This window comes from Colias croceus, chromosome 16, assembly GCF_905220415.1.
Source record: "Colias croceus chromosome 16, ilColCroc2.1".
Classification (NCBI taxonomy): Eukaryota; Metazoa; Arthropoda; class Insecta; order Lepidoptera; family Pieridae; genus Colias; species Colias croceus.
In genome coordinates, this window is record NC_059552.1 from 4,493,797 (window position 1) to 4,510,891 (window position 17,095).

Below are 17,095 nucleotides of genomic sequence, written 5' to 3' on the forward strand. Positions count from 1 at the left end.
AGTAATGTGAGTTTTTAAGCTATTGCGTAGCTACTATCGTGGGCCTTGAGCGCGGGGACCGAATCGAGAAATTCCGTAACGAAAAAACCTCACGCTCCCCACTTCGACAGGCGGAGGTGTGGCTTGAAGGCATAGCATGCAATAGCTTTACCGCGGCAGTCCCCGAGTGCCACACGTCTTTTTTCTACTTATTTCTGTCTTTTAACATTTTGACGATTCGTTACTGCTTCTAATAATAGTTGAATAAATAAATGGTTTAATTGAGTTTTAGTTTTCATAATAACGTTACATTATCATGATATACCTAGAATTAGGTTACGTTATATTTGAGCTTCTAGTTCAACATCTTATACAGATATAGGTCACCTTGAGGTATTTGTAGATCTCTGACATAACCTACCTTCTCCCTATGATATATAAAAAAGCTAGATACGTTACCCGCTCTCTATTTTGGCAAGAAAAATCTCAGCTAAGTGCCCGAGTTTCACTTAGTCACGCACCATTCAGCGTCGTGGCTGGACGTTCTTTTTATATTTTGATCGGCAGTTGTCATTACGAAGTACATGAGTGAGACATGTTTTATGTCTCGTGCGTGAGAGTGAAAGAGAGAACAACTGTATTGGTGATAATGCGTTAGTAAGTAGGTATGTATTAATTACGCTGTTTTTAGTGCAATGATGTTGGCGTATGCCGCGTCTACTAGTATCAGTAGGTCATTGCCTTCTCCGCAATAAAGAAGTTTAATCATGTAGGATTTTCTAACGGAAAAGGACAAAGGTCCAATCCTTACCTATGGATAATATGGATTGATGGAATATCAGCAATTGTTTAAATACGAGGAGATTTAATATAATGTTTGCAACATGTTGCCCACTAAATACTAATTTATTACCTTAAAACTCTCGACTGGGTGAACATTTTGATGATTCTTTTTTATTTGAAAGCTAGCGCTTTCCGGTTTGTCTCATTAATTTATATTGTTTAGTTACTATAACTTATAACTAACTTGAAGGTAAATAATTTTTTTGTTAAAAATTTATTATTAATGCCATTATTATTTTAAAACAGAAGGTGTAATTTGCAGAAGCAATAAAGAAGCTAAGGGATTTGGTCCAATTCATGGTCCATTCACTCAGAACGGTGAGTGCACTTAAAATGCTAATTCTTACCGCTGATCTCTAGAGGTTCATTCGATCTCATCCATTATCCACGTAAAGGCCAAACCGAGGTTGTCATTGAAAAGTATTCAGCAAGTTTTAATTGCATTGTATTCAGTGTATCTGGCTTTTTTGTTTGCTTTCACAAACTCTGAATGATTTTCAGTATAATGGTTATCTTCAAAAATTTCTAAATCATGTCAATAACTGGCTTTTATTCGACAAATAGGTATCTATTGCTATGCTATGCTATTGCCTATTTTACCTTTTTATAATAATGTCTAATTTAAAATTACCTAGGTGAATAGAAGTTTTAATGGCAGTTCACTAAGCCACTCATTCTCTGTCTCAGCAAGATTTCTACTTACAATGCGACTCTGTAAAATCATGATAACATTGCAATGCAAATACGGATCCTAACTTTGCCTAAGATTCTCTACGTTCTTTTTTTTAATTTATCAGGCTATATCCATCGATGCGCCTAGACTTTACCTTCATAACCTCGGGAAGTTTCTGACTTCTAAGAACTTACGATCAGATAAAGCTGATTGGAAAGTCACAGGCTATAAAACGTGTCACTGATTTCATCTCATAAGTAGGTCAATCGATATTTTGTTAGCCCAACAGAAGGATCATTAAGACCCATAAGAAAGGGAGAATATGTTGGAGTAATTTAAATTTACGATGGCGGATCATTCCATTGTGCTTTTGGAGGGTCCTGAATATTAAGGTTACTTAACCTATAAACTTTTGGGTTACAACTACTCGTTACACTTACACCTACAATCAGCATAAATTATTCTAACTGTAACGTTTCCATCAATACATCGTTATATCACAGTTATATTGTGGTAAGTTTAGTGTATTTATAGTTATTACTATCTATACTAATAAGATCGTTTTGAAGAGATGGGCGCAGCCAAGGCAATGAGAAATGAAATGATAAGGCGTGACTGGCTGTAATATCGATGAACAGTGCCTAGCCCACAAAACATTGACACAATAACACTTTATTAGTGGTTTTGTTGTGCAATGTTAATGAAATTGTAAAAATATTTAATTTAACAGTTCTTTTTATACCTAATCATGAAATAAGTAGGTAAGTACCTATCTAGATAATAAAATAATTTACGAATAGGTAAAATATGTTTGATACTTATTTTTACAGGTATAAAATACATACCATATACTTTCTTCGGTACCTACTATGTTTCTTTTCCTATGCCACTTTTGTGTATTTCGAACTTCGTAAATTCGATTACCTACATTTCAACCCTCTCTGGGCTAAAATATTTCTTTTGCCGACTTGAAGAAAAAAAGTTTGTATTTTTCATATAAAGCTACACACATTTTTTATCCTAAATATGAATGTTTTCATCTAACACTATATCGTCAGAAATGTTATATATAACCAAGCAATTTTTCCCACCCGAAGGCGAATTCTCGATGAATTTTTAATTTGATTAGGAGTACAGCGGGGCGAAAGATATTAAAGGAGATAGCGGAATATTAAAAATTCTATTACGAACCTTCCATTCTGTTTTGGCCTACGGTCAAACATATTTATTAAATTGAATTTTAACGTATTTTGGAACGCAATACCATTACTCAACTTTAATAATTCAGTGTAAGTTAGTTATGAATCTCATTGGAATTAGATATAAATAATTCAAAAGATTATGTACCTACCCACCCCTGCTTTGTTTTAATTTGGGCTGCTGTTTATATTTAGATTATTAATACCTAGGTACATAATTCCCAATGAAGAGCAATTATGCTTAACTAAATGGCTAATTACACAATCCGACAATTTACATACGTTTAATAAACTCCTTAATATCCAGAGAACACGTGTAATGATGATATATTATAACATTAATCACGGTGTCTCCTTCGCTGTAAGATATTGTCGTGTTCTTGCCACATGTCACTTACTCAGACATGTTATCATCTTGAATATAAACTGCTTCTTAAACTAGTAGCCCTGGAATATGAGATCCACAACCCTAAGATCCACAACGTTAGGTTGGTAAATATAGTCTTGATATATTGAGACTAAAACCACAAATACGAAGAACACGTAACTAGTTATTTATTTATCCTTCATTGTTCTTAGATAACTTAAATATGAACTTAATCTCATTATAAATTAAAACAAATGGCGGTCTTATCGCTAAATAGCGATTTCTTCCAGACAACCGGAGTACGGAAGGAAATTGGTTAGAGGAGAGGAATAGGGCAGAGCTTAAATATAATATGTAATGTATATAATATGTAGTTAACGAATTATTGATTTGAAATTAGCGCAGAGTTACTAATTAAATTAAAAGGGCAATCAGAAATTATTTTATTGAATAGATCTAGATCTAGACGGACACCTGTCTTAATATATTTTAAATTGAAAATCTGGGATCAGAATTGGCCCCTCTTCCCCGTTTTGCTATACCACTCCAAAATAAAGAAAGGGTTTTCTACCGAATAGGTAGATTTCTTTATTTTGGTTTGGTTTTCTTTATTCTACCGAAAGAGATAGATAGAGGGTTTTCTACCGAATAATGTGAAAGCATAACATAAACTATGTAGTTTGTGACTTGGTGGTTATTTGTTCCGTGAGTTCGATATCAGATCTTTAACAAGGAGATACATAACCACAAATATTTGTTAATTAAGGATCTTTGGGTTGACAGTAATTTCAAAGGCAAATAGTTGAGCTACTAAAGTTTCTAATATATTCAAGAAAATCAAGGTATATTGCTTGCCTTACTCCATTGCTTTAATTAGAAAATATTTCATTTATTTAGAAGTTCAAGGTAGGAGAGGCCAGAGGTCACAAATAAGAAAGTTTTAGCGGAAAGAGAAAACAAATAGATGTTGTAGGTATACCTATACCCAACCCTACTATATAAATTAATATTAAAAATGCGAAAGTAACTCTGTCTGTCTGTCTGTTACGCTTTCCCGCTTAAACCTCTCAACCGATTTTAATGAAATTTGGCACAGACAATCAGACAGAAATTTGACCCTGAGAAAGAACATAGGCTTTTATTGCGAAATATGTACCACGGGCGAAGCCGGGGCGGACCGATAGTAAAACATAAAGTTCCAATGTTTGAGTTCTATTAGGTATATCCTATAAATCAGTTTGAATGTTGAAATAAGGCTTCCTGAACTTACAAGGCTATTGAACTTCTAAATTTAGTCGACCCTCTAAACTTTCTGGTAACAATTACTTGAAAACCGAAAGCACCTTTAAACTCGGTATTTAAACGGGACTACGAGGTATAAGGTAGAATTAGGAAGAGTAATCTGCCTACAAATTAAAGTTTAAAACATAGGTATTATGCAAATGTAGCGTCCATTGGGCTGTGGCCTGTGGGCAGGCTCTAGTCCTTTAGGTATTAATCCCACATACTGGAAACGCATTTTATTTTCTATGTTTTTTTTATAAAGAACCTTACAATAATATAATTACATAATATTTAGATACCTACAAATTATAATCTACATTTACCAAGGAAAATATATAGCTGAAAAGGGTATAATCTTGCCTGTATGCTGTTGCTAATATTGTTTACTACGTCTATACCAATACTTGTATACGTAGTATATTATTATTAGTCTGTGCCAATACCGTACAAATTTCTGAATCATTAATAGATCATTTGCATCTAACATATACCTAGTAGTACGAGATCCGGCTGCAGGATTAGTGCGTTCATCGGTTTTTTTGCTGAAAACCGAATTTTTATGTATATTTATAATTAGGAGAATATATATCGACTAGGTTGCCAGTCAAAATTTGGCCGCAAGCATGTTTAATTAAAATTTTTCTAATCGATTTTTGGGAAAAAAATTCGTTCACTTGTTTTTTGAATAAAATGTAGTCTACATCACGGCAAATGATATAAAGATTCAAAAAAATCACGGTTGCCGCTTTTCACCTGGCCGCAACATCTTGGCAGCCTGGTGCAAACAGGTATGATTTCGATTCATTTTTACGTTCATAACGTACATTTATGAATCATATATCAAATTAAAGCTAATTTTTTTCTTTTTATTATCATATATGGTTGCCTAATTAAATCCGGCCGCAAATAAGGGTTGCCGGCTGTTAAAAATTATAAATATTTACGCCTATTAGTACACCGACGCATTCGCGTGCGGCAGCGAAACAACGAGAAAAAGAGAGGATCGGCTGTTAATTATATTAAATCAATATTACTTTTTAAATTTGTCATTTTGAAAAGGACGACATATTTTCTTTCACTCAACCTTAAATATTCAACATCTTTAACAGCCGGCAACCCTTATTTGCGGCCGGATTTAATTAGGCAACCATATATGATAATAAATAGAAAAAAATTAGCTTTAATTTGATATATGATTCATAAATGTACGTTATGAACGTAAAAATGAATCGAAATTATACCTGTTTGCACCAGGCTGCCAAGATGTTGCGGCCAGGTGAAAAGCGGCAACCGTGATTTTTTAGAATCTTTATATCATTTGCCGTGATGTAGACTACATTTTATTCAAAAAACAAGTGAACGAATTTTTTTCCCAAAAATCGATTAGAAAAATTTTAATTAAACATGCTTGCGGCCAAATTTTGACTGGCAACCTAGTCGATATATATTCTCCTAATTATAAATATACATAAAAAGAATGCGTTGGTGTACTAATAGGCGTAAATATATATAATTTTTAACAGCCGGCAACCCTTATTTGCGGCCGGATTTAATTAGGCAACCATATATGATAATAAATAGAAAAAAATTAGCTTTAATTTGATATATGATTCATAAATGTACGTTATGAACGTAAAAATGAATCGAAATCATACCTGTCTGCACCAGGCTGCCAAGATGTTGCAGCCAGGTGAAAAGCGGCAACCGTGATTTTTTTGAATCTTTATATCATTTGCCGTGATGTAGACTACATTTTATTCAAAAAAACAAGTGAACGAATTTTTTTCCCAAAAATCGATTAGAAAAATTTTAATTAAACATGCTTGTGGCCAAATTTTGACTGGCAACCTAGTCGATATATATTCTCCTAATTATAAATATACATAAAAATTCGGTTTTCAGCAAAAAACCGATGAGCGCACTAATCCTGCAGCCGGATCTTAGACTATAGCGGTAATGTAACTTAATAAAATGAACTGTCGGCGATAACGAGGGGAAATATGGATCAAAGATATGGGTCCACAATGAGAAACGTATTAGATATGTTTCCTTTACCCACCGTGTGATGTATTACAGGTTCAGTGAGATTTAGGGCCTATGAGATATTATTGTAACGAGGTTTAGAATACGATGGATGGGTGCAAAATTTGGCACGATAATAGACAATTTTATACTTCAATGCATTGTTTTATAGAAGTACGTGTATTTTAAAACATACAGTTTTAAACACAACTATAAGAAAGTTCTAATCAACGCTAGAAATCATAAATTCTCATCTCACGCCGCCCTGGAAAATTTCCCTTGATAGGTACGTCCCCTGTTCATCTTTTATATCTCAATGAAAAATCATGATTAGGTTTATTGTTTCAACTTTAATTATTATTAATGCATACAGTACAAAATATCCCAAAAAGGAGCAGTTAGATCCTTCTTGGTTAGATCCAACTCCTATTTATATATTAGGATATGGCATTTGCAACGACAAATCTTTTGTCCAATAGTATCTGGTGCCATCCGTATTCCGCACATGCGACACAAATCACTAGCATAATATAGGTAATGACCACGGTTAATTCGATACCATTTCCAATTTATCTCAATGCCAGAGAGCTCGTAACTTATACGGGCATAATTCTACGCAAACCGCAAACATTATTGTGTCTACTGAGCAATTAGTGATATGGTCCATATACGCAATTTATTGTTAGGTAATTAATTGTAATTTCAATTCTTTGAAGGAGTAGGCAATAGGTATATACTAGACTCCTATGTACCCGTGCTTTCAAGTCCTTAGAGCCGTTTTGGTGATACTCAATACTGAATACATAGGCACATACATACAAGAATAGGTCTTTAAAAGTGGGCAATATATTTCAAATATTAAGAAATTGAACCGAAAGTTAAACGATAAAAAGCAGTCTAAGGATATACCTACTGCATACAAATGAAATCACATAAAAAATTTGACAACCTTTTAAAAGTGAGCTATGAATAATTTTATTGATTTCTTATATTATATTATATTCAATAAGCCATATGCTATAAATACGGATAACGGAGCATAGACGAGACGATCATGAATCATGATACAGTATGAGTTCATGGTATTATGCGAACCTTTTACTATATCGATTTAAGTGAATGACATGCAAACGTCATGCAAGCTACAGCTAAGCTGCAGGAAATTATTCACGTAGTGCAAGTCACTTCATGATCGTCTAGTGTCAGCTTTAACGCAAGAATACATTTTACAAACTTTCCTACACGGAAAATTTTATTTGATAAACAAAATGAGAAAGCATTTTCAAACGTAGCGAACAAATTGAAAATCTTAGTTTAAATGTGGAGATAGTAAGGTTACAAAGTTACAAAAACACATTTAATAGCTGTATAAAAATATACACAAATACAATAGAATAAACGTTAGTGTCTCACTCAGTGATTTTGTTTGCACTCATAAATTATTGTCGTTACACTAGACAGTAGTCCGCCTTGTGCCTTTAATTTCCTGCCTTTCTTTCTTTTTAATTATAATAACAATTTAAGATGCCTATGTTTGTTGTAAGTAGTAACTATTTAGTAATCTGTGGTAGTAATGTGTTAGAAATGGTAATATTGGGGGTATTTGAATATTTATCAATAATAGGTCACAACTACCTAGGTACCTTAGACTAGAAAAAGGTTTTTTTGCTATCTAGAGTTATAATAAATACCTAGTGCATTTACCGAGGCACGAGGCACAGGCAGGATTCAGGTAACTGTATAAATTTAGTGTAGCTGTGTGTAGGGAGATGAAATTAAAGATAGCGGCCAATTAAATTTTATATTTCTTCTAAATTACACAAAAATATACTATTTATATTCACTAACTACAAAACGTGGGTCGGTGGCGCGAGCTATGGGACAACTGAGGGGCGACGCTATGTGACTGTGCGACGCGGCCGAAAATCCTGCGTCAGCACAGCACCTACAATATTCCCCCCTTTTCAAAAAAAATGTGGAACATTTTTAAACAAAATCAAATTAAATTATCTTTATTTAGATTACTAACTCGCACAACGAACCCTAACAATTCTGCTGACAGACAAAAAATAACAATGTGAAACATAATACAAGATTAGTTCAGGAGTCGGTGAAACATTTTTATAAACACACGAACATTTATTTTAAAAAAGATACTTAACATAATATAAAAATTACTAGTCTGCAGCCATGGTGTTTGATATAACGTTATGATGTCCTCTCTTGGCATCATTGCGGCCATTTGCCAACAGTACAATCTAATAAAGTCCTACGATCGAACAACATAACATTACATACACACAAACATTATAATGTAAAGTAACATTATTAATAAAAAAAATACGCAATGTATAATATTAAGGTATCATGTACCTAGTACATTAACATGCAAATAAAATCATTCACAATTAATACGAAAATATAATTAAAATTGTTCCCGTCTCTTACACTATGACGATAGATACAATAACAATGCAATATATGAAACGTCATGACATTAAAATTTTAATAACACACAAAGAAATATAACTTACATGTTTGTTAATACACAACTTTATTTAATTCTCGTGTTCTTTCCACCTTGATTTCAGGAACAGATAAGCTAGTAGTACTCATAACTTCTTTTTTAAACCAATTACTAGCAACTTTAATACACTGTTGTTTCAAAACACAACAAACAAAAATAGTTAATATAACTGCAATGAAAATTATTACGATTCCAAATATATTAATTTTATTTTCCAGCTTTGAAACATTGGAAATACTTTCGTTAATGACAACACTTTCCTTGGTTTGATTTAATCCCATAGTAAAATTGTAAAATATTGTATATAGAAAAATAATTGTATAAAATGTATATATTTAGTTGTATATAGTTTGAAAATAAAAATGTTGAATAAAATATTTAAATATAACCATTCTTTAAATTCAAAGAATTACGTGACCTAAAACAACAACATACAATTTGCAACTTTGCATGATGCAATAACAATGGCTATGTACATGATTAAAACATAAATTTACTTGGCGTTTTTCGTATTCGCCCTGATCGTGTAACATAATTTTTACAGCTGGATTTGTCTGTCTCAAACGTTACCTTTTTAATTACCTTTTTTGTATGTAGCGAATCATTAATTTTACTATCACTCATATTAACAGACTTACCTGTGAACTTAGTCACAATATTATTATCATCAGGTAAAACGTATGCAGGTTTTAACCTATCTACTGAAACGTTAAGTTGTCTGTCCATTAATTGAATTTTAAAAGTTTTATCCTTTCTACTAATGACACGATATGGCCCATCATACGGCGGTTGTAATGGTTTCCGTACGGTGTCATTTCTTAAAAATACATATTCGCAATCAATTAAATCTTTATGAATGAACATTTTAAACGGTAATTTATTAATTCTAGGTACCGGTTTCATACTGTGTATAATCGACCTCAATTTATCAACATAACTATGTTCGTCACACGGTTTTATATTACTTGTGTCATAAAAGTCACCAGGCAGCCTTATATTACTGCCATAAATCATTTGAGCTGCAGTTACGCCTGTGTCTAATTTAACAGTTGTGCGTAACCCTAACAATACTGTTGCTAGTTCATCAACCCATGAATTACAATTTAAACGAGCCATAAGCGCTGCTTTTAAAGATCTATGCCAACGCTCTACTGCACCGTTGCTCTGTGGATGATATGGGGTGGTCCGCAACTTTTGTATTCCCATTAATAACATAAGCTGCTTAAATAAATTACTTTCGAATTGTCGACCTTGGTCACTTGTAAGCCTAAGGGGACAACCGAACCTACAAATCCAACCCTCATACAACACCTTTGCCACAGTCTCCGCAGTAATTTCTTTTAAAGGAAAAGCCTCGGGCCACTTGGTGTACCTATCTATGATTGTTAGACAATATCTAAACCCTTCTGATGAAATTGGCAATGGCCCTACAAGATCAATATGTATATGCTCAAAACGGCTCGAGCCTTGAAAACTTCCTAAATCGGATACAGTATGTTTTGAGACTTTAGCTCTTTGGCACTTAATACATGTTTTAGACCAAATTCCTATATCCTTATTCATTTCTGGCCAAAAATATCTATCTGTTACTAATTTTTTTGTGGCTCTAATACCCGGGTGACTTAAATTATGCACAGCATCAAAAGCTAAACGTCGAAATTGTTTAGGTAAATATGGTCGAATTCTATCTGTGGATGTTTCACAATAAATTTGTTTATTACAATCGAACATTGCAACACGCTTAAGTGTAAATTGACTGTTTACGTTTGACCGGTGTCGCATTTCTGCAAGTTGTTCATCCGTTTCCTGCGCTCGGGCGAGTTCTGCGAAATCTAACACGGTGGGACATGTTATTGTTTCAATTCTCGATAACGTGTCAGCGACTATATTTTCCCTACCTGTTACATGACGAATATCTGTACAAAACTCACTAATAAACATAATTTGCCTAGTTCTTCGAGCAGTTTCCCTATTTGTACCTATTTTACTAAATGCAAAACAAAGCGCTTTATGATCTGTATAAACTATTAATTCGCGGCCTTCAACCATGTTGCGAAAATGAATAATTGATAAATATATCGCTAATAATTCTCTATCATAGGTACTATATTTACGCTGAGCTTCCGTAAGTTTACGTGAAAAATATCCTAAAGGTTGCCAAATATTGTTAATTTTTTGTTGTAAAACTGCACCTATACACGTATCTGAAGCGTCAGTCATAAGAGACAATGGAGAATCTAAGGAAGGATATGTCAACAAAACTGCATTTTTCAAATCGATCTTACATTGTTCAAAATTTTGCTCTGCTAATTTATTCCAATTAATTTTACTTTTGTCTTTCCGTTTCGCACTACCAAGATATTTATTTAACTCTGACTGATGTTCAGCCGAGTGAGAAATATGAGATCTATAAAAATTTAACATGCCTAAAAATCTTCTAAGTTCTTCTATAGTACTAGGCTTAGGAAAATCTAAAATTGCTTTAACCTTGTCTTCGAGCGGCTTAATGCCCTCGGTAGAAACTTCATAACCTAAAAACTCTAATTTTTGCTGACCAAAACTACATTTTGAAAAATTGATAGTTATACCGAATTGATTAAAACGATCAAAAACTTGCTCTAAATGTTCTCTATGCTGACTTTCTGATTCTGAACTGATAATGACGTCATCGATATAAATAAATAAGAAATCTAAACCTTTTAAAACTGTTTCTTGCATGAAACGTTGGAAAGTTTGCGCAGCATTTCGCAAACCAAATGGCATACGCATAAATTCAAATAAACCAAAAGGTGTAATAACTGCTGTCTTTTTTATGTCATTTTCTGCAACAGGCACAGAATTATAGGCTCTATTAATATCTAATTTAGAGAAAATTTTCTTATTACCCAAAATATATGTAAAATCATGTAAACGTGGTACTGGATAACGATCTGGGTTTCGTAATTGCATTTAAACGTCTATAATCACCGCAAGGCCTAATATTACCATCTTTTTTGGAACTATATGTAGTGGACTTGCCCAAGGACTACTACTCGGTCTACAAATCCCTAACTCTTGCATAACAATAAATTCATTTTTAGCCTTTACGTACCTGTCAAGAGGAAGCTGCCTCGCTCTCGCATGCACCGGCGGTCCTGTCGTCTCGATATAGTGACAAACATCGTGTTTTGGCGTCTCTTTGTAAGAAATAGGTTTAGTTAAATCAGGGAATTTATTCAATAAATCGGAATATGGACATTCCATAATTGTTTTTAAAGTGGGCACAGTAGAATTTGAGATATTTCCCTTAGTACTCAAATTAGTTACTTGATCAATCAATCTACGTCCGTTTAAATCAATTAATAATTTATGATTAGCTAAGAAATCCGCACCAATAATTGGTTGCTTTACATCCGCTAATATAAAAATCCAACGGAACGGTCGTCTCAGACCCAAATCTAGAGACAAAAAATGAATACCATATGTTTTAATTTCCGTTCCATTAGCAGCAAATAATTTATATTTATTACCTTCTGCATAAACCTTACCATACACCACACTACGCGGGATGACGGACACATTTGCACCACTATCAACTAAAAAGTTTAGTCCTGAATTTCTGTCCAAAACACTGAGACGGTTATTTCTGTAGACTCGGTCGCAGGCACCCGTCGCTGGCTGCACCGATGCTAGTTTTCCGCTGGTTTCTCACGCTGACTAGGTTTCCAGTTGCACGGTTTCACACATTTCGTCGCTTTGTTTTTATATTTGTAATGGTATTTACAAAGCCAATTGGGATTATGCCTTTGATTATGTTGAAATCTACCTCTTGACCTGGATCGTGACCTCGTTCTAAAATTTGATGTATTATTTCTTGTTTCCAATCTTCTCAGTCGATTATTTAATTTTTCTATCTCACCAATCAAATTATTTTCTGGTCTGTTGCTTAAACTGGACTGTTGAACTGTTGATACCGAGTTTAAGGGTGTCATGCTCTTCATAACTTTATCTGCTATTGATGCCAAAATATCTTCACTTTTACTCTCGGATACGGCTAACACAGCTCTTATTGACGGCGGTAATAAATTTTGCCATAAAACTAGAAGTGTTTCTGTTGTTACTCGTCCACGCGCCAAATCTTGCATTTTCCTCATTAATTGTGACGGTTTTTGATCACCCAATTCCATTTCGCCAATTAATTTTTTTATTTGTCGATCTTCCGATTCTTCAAAAATTTGTAATAATCTTCTTTTTAATTTTTCATATTTTCCTGTCTCCGGCGGGCTAATTAAAATGTCCGTGACTTGCTCGATGACTTCTGGCGTTAATTTAGAAATTACTATTTGGTATTTCGCTTCATCTGACATTTTCTGTGGCGATAAAACTGCTTCCGTTTGTATAAACCATATTTTCGGCGATTTCTTCCAAAAATCTGGGATGCGGGACGTAATGGAGACTGACGATAAACTTGCAAATTCTTCTTTAACCGGTTCCATGGTGATATTTAATTTTTATATGTACTTTTATGTGTTATTAAATTTTATTTAGTTATTTAAATTTTACCGCTGCCACCGCCCTGTAGTTTCTTCTTGAGTTGTCCGTATTTATATATTTATATATTAATTTTGAATATTTATTCTCCCTACTACACACTCACGTCGATATATCACGCCGGTCGAGATCACGTCGGGGTCACCAATTTGGTGTAGCTGTGTGTAGGGAGATGAAATTAAAGATAGCGGCCAATTAAATTTTATATTTCTTCTAAATTACACAAAAATATACTATTTATATTCACTAACTACAAAACGTGGGTCGGTGGCGCGAGCTATGGGACAACTGAGGGGCGACGCTATGTGACTGTGCGACGCGGCCGAAAATCCTGCGTCAGCACAGCACCTACATATATTTATATATGTCCATTATACAAGACTGCAAAATATGTAAATTATTTGTTGAAAGTGTGTTGGAAGAAATAGCTGGAACTATTTATTATTTAAAAAAAAGCATTGGTAGAAAGCTACCACAAAAGCTACATTTCATAAAATGACAAATGGTTTGGAAAAATATAAAATCCACCAAGGAATGGAATAGAATATAGTAAGTGTATTACATAATTCAGAGCAAGTAGGTTTTTACGACTATAAGCAAATATTGTAACTATAGGTAATAGTAGTTATTGTAATAAAATCTTGTGATGCATTTTATTATTATTCGATACAACATCATGAAAGTTCCGTTTACCAAGTTTATGATAAAACCTCAATTATACAAGACACGAAGTTAAATTGCTGAAGGGATGAAATAGCTGGATGCAATGGGAATAAACTTCTATTTCCGTTAGTCAACTCACAACTGTTTGTGTCAACACTTCCTCGCTGGGCGTCAAGCTGATGGAGGCAAATATGCATTCCAACTGTGTAGTTATAATTAATATTTTACCTGTCTGTGCATGATGAACGAAATTTCATTAAAGTCTGCAATGTCTTTGCATGTCCTTTTGTTTATTTTGAATGTTTATTTTATTAATTGCAAGCGCTGTCAGTCGATTTTAATGAAAGGAAGCATTAAATTATGCTGCTTATTAAATAGACTGATGAATTTATCAAAGGACTTGACGAAAGACAAAATTTTGGAATAGAGATCTCAAATTGTATTGTTCTGGCAAGAAAAACGCAAATGAAGCATTTCTGTCTTTGGAAGGTAGTGTAATTTATAGTGCGACTGCACTATATATTTGTACTTCACAATCCAAATTCTCAATTATAAAGTATAAATTTCACATGTAAGCTAAAGGCATTGTTTGATTGAGATGGTTCAAATGGACGAAATTAAAAAAAAATCAAAAAAATTTTAAAAGGAGCAGTTTTTTTTAAATATTGCTTCAAACAGAAATCTTTAATCAAGGTTAGTGAAGCTTATGCGCAATTCGCAAATAGTTCCATGTAGGTATTTTCATTGACGTTTGTAGGTTTTTTCAATTTCTTTTGCATCCGGCGTCGGATTTTTGTGTCGGTAACATCAAAGGATTGTCGTGGTTTGTGACGTGGACACATGACGCGGCTTTTTTTTTTTCAGAACCGGTTACGTTCAGCTACATATTTGGTGTTTGGTGCAGTTTTCCGTTAAAACCTATTTCGTAGTGCTAAACTTGATTCTGCTAGAAGTAAGTAGTAACCATTCGCTGAAAGTACCTAATTAGAATTTTGTGTACTTCGTCATGAAAATTATTACACAATGCACAAAAGTTAATGTAGTTTTTGCATCAGTTCTCAAATTTCTGAGAATGTTTTATTATTTAATAATAAACTTACACAATTGGCCGTAATACCTGTAGGTTTTTATTTGTATAAGTATTAGGCAATTCGTCATTCGTGTGGATGTCGTATTATGAAAAAGGAGCTCAGTGCAAATGCCTCCTCTAATTAAAATTGTTACCTAATTTATAACAAAATTTGTACTACAAGCAGTATTCTTTTCCATAATATAAATAAGGAGAAATACATAGGTATTTTTCTAAATGCCAGTCATTACGATCTGCCTCAAGTGAACATAAAAGGTGAATATGAGATGTTTTTCATACAAGTGCTGGACACAACAATGAAAATCTTAAATCTTTGAAAGGCATTCAATGTTTTCCTTTGTAGTCCGGATTTATAATAAAAACAATAATTGTTATGGCACTGATTTTGTCGTGTGTTTTCTTTTATTAATTACTAGCGGTCCGCCTCGGCTTCGCCCTTGGTACATATTTCGCAATAAAAGGTAGCTTATGTCCTTTCTCGGGTATCAAAATATCTCCATACCAAATTTCATGCAAATTGGTTCAGTAGTTTATGCGTGATTGAGTAACAGACAGACAGACAGAGTTACTTTCGCATTTATAATATTAGTAGGGATTAAAAGACACAGACATCCTATTTCATAATATTTACGACAATAACGTAACAATAAAACACAATATTCATATTGTGATTCTTCAAAATCACAGAATTTTTCTTTTCTTATTTTATGTTATTTTATCATAATTTCCCCAAACTGCTTATTATTCCGAATGCGATTCCATTATGATAAAAAATAATGTTTACGTGTATCCTGCCAAACCTTCAGCGAAACAACAGCTGTGTCGAGGAAAATTTGAGTCTTATTTAGTTGTATATTTACATTTCATAACTGAAATGAAATTTCATAAGACTATACAGGTCAGTGTCCCACTATTGGTATACTAATCACGTAAAAAATACTTAAACAACAAAATTACATCAAAAAATTTTTGCTAATTTTTTCCTGAAAATCCATGTTTTCTTCTCTAGATTCGCGCAGCCGGCAAATACCGCTTCGCTAATGTATTTTGTATATGAGCATTTTGTCTATGAAAACATAATCTTAAACGATAGGTCACGTGCTGGTAGCAAAGCTGGGGGGGTTGCTTATGGGTGTCCACATAGAGTTTTAAGAATTCATCTATTTGAAAAAAAAACTGCGTCTGGAATTTTATAAGTATTTTTTACGTACTCAGCGTATGCAAAACTATAAGCTCCTTTGAGCTTAGTTATACACCAATAGTGGGACACCCTGTATATATATAGGTATTTTATTTACGGTCTCATATTGGTAAAGCTACTTATATTATTAAAAAAAAAATGATCTTAATTCCCGCCTTAAAAAATAAAATAGCTACGGAAACTTGAAACCGAGAAAATGTCATAAATTATATATCTATATTTTCATTTCACTATAAAGTATAAACCAACGTTCCAATTTACTTCCACATCAATGTATGTAATATTTTGAAGAGTCACGTAAACTTAAATTTTAGTTATGTAAGTTAATTTAGAACTTACGAACGTGGGTCATTATATTCGGTTTATGATAGCAGCACATGCCGGCACACACTACTCTAACCTCACAATATTCGCAGAATTTAACTCATATTCAGAATTAAATGGACGTAATCAAGTATACGAATTTGGACCCTATATTTTATTGATTCCATTAATTTTACATGCTCCACATTATTTTATTGAAGTTGGTGTAATATAGAATTTCCAATTATGTCTTGTAATATTGAATAATATTTAACAAAATATATAAAATATTAGTAAATGCAAATTATATCGACAGTCAAATTAATATGTTATGGATTATCTTTTCCCAGACTTTGTCAGTTATTACATCTAATATCCGATATCCTATAACGATGAATAACGTATTACAAATCA

At 33.3% G+C, this 17,095-nt stretch overlaps 1 protein-coding gene across 1 annotated transcript; it reads right to left on the reverse strand.

The window, feature by feature from the left end:
- Nucleotides 1–11,843: 11,843 nt before the first annotated feature.
- On the reverse strand, nt 11,844–13,369 carry LOC123698704. The gene is made up of 3 exons (XM_045645454.1): nt 12,700–13,369; nt 12,404–12,562; nt 11,844–12,331 (listed from the first exon to the last, which is right to left on the reverse strand). The coding sequence occupies exons 1-3, from the start codon at nt 13,367–13,369 to the stop codon at nt 11,844–11,846; spliced, it is 1,317 nt and encodes a 438-aa protein (XP_045501410.1).
- Nucleotides 13,370–17,095: the final 3,726 nt, after the last annotated feature.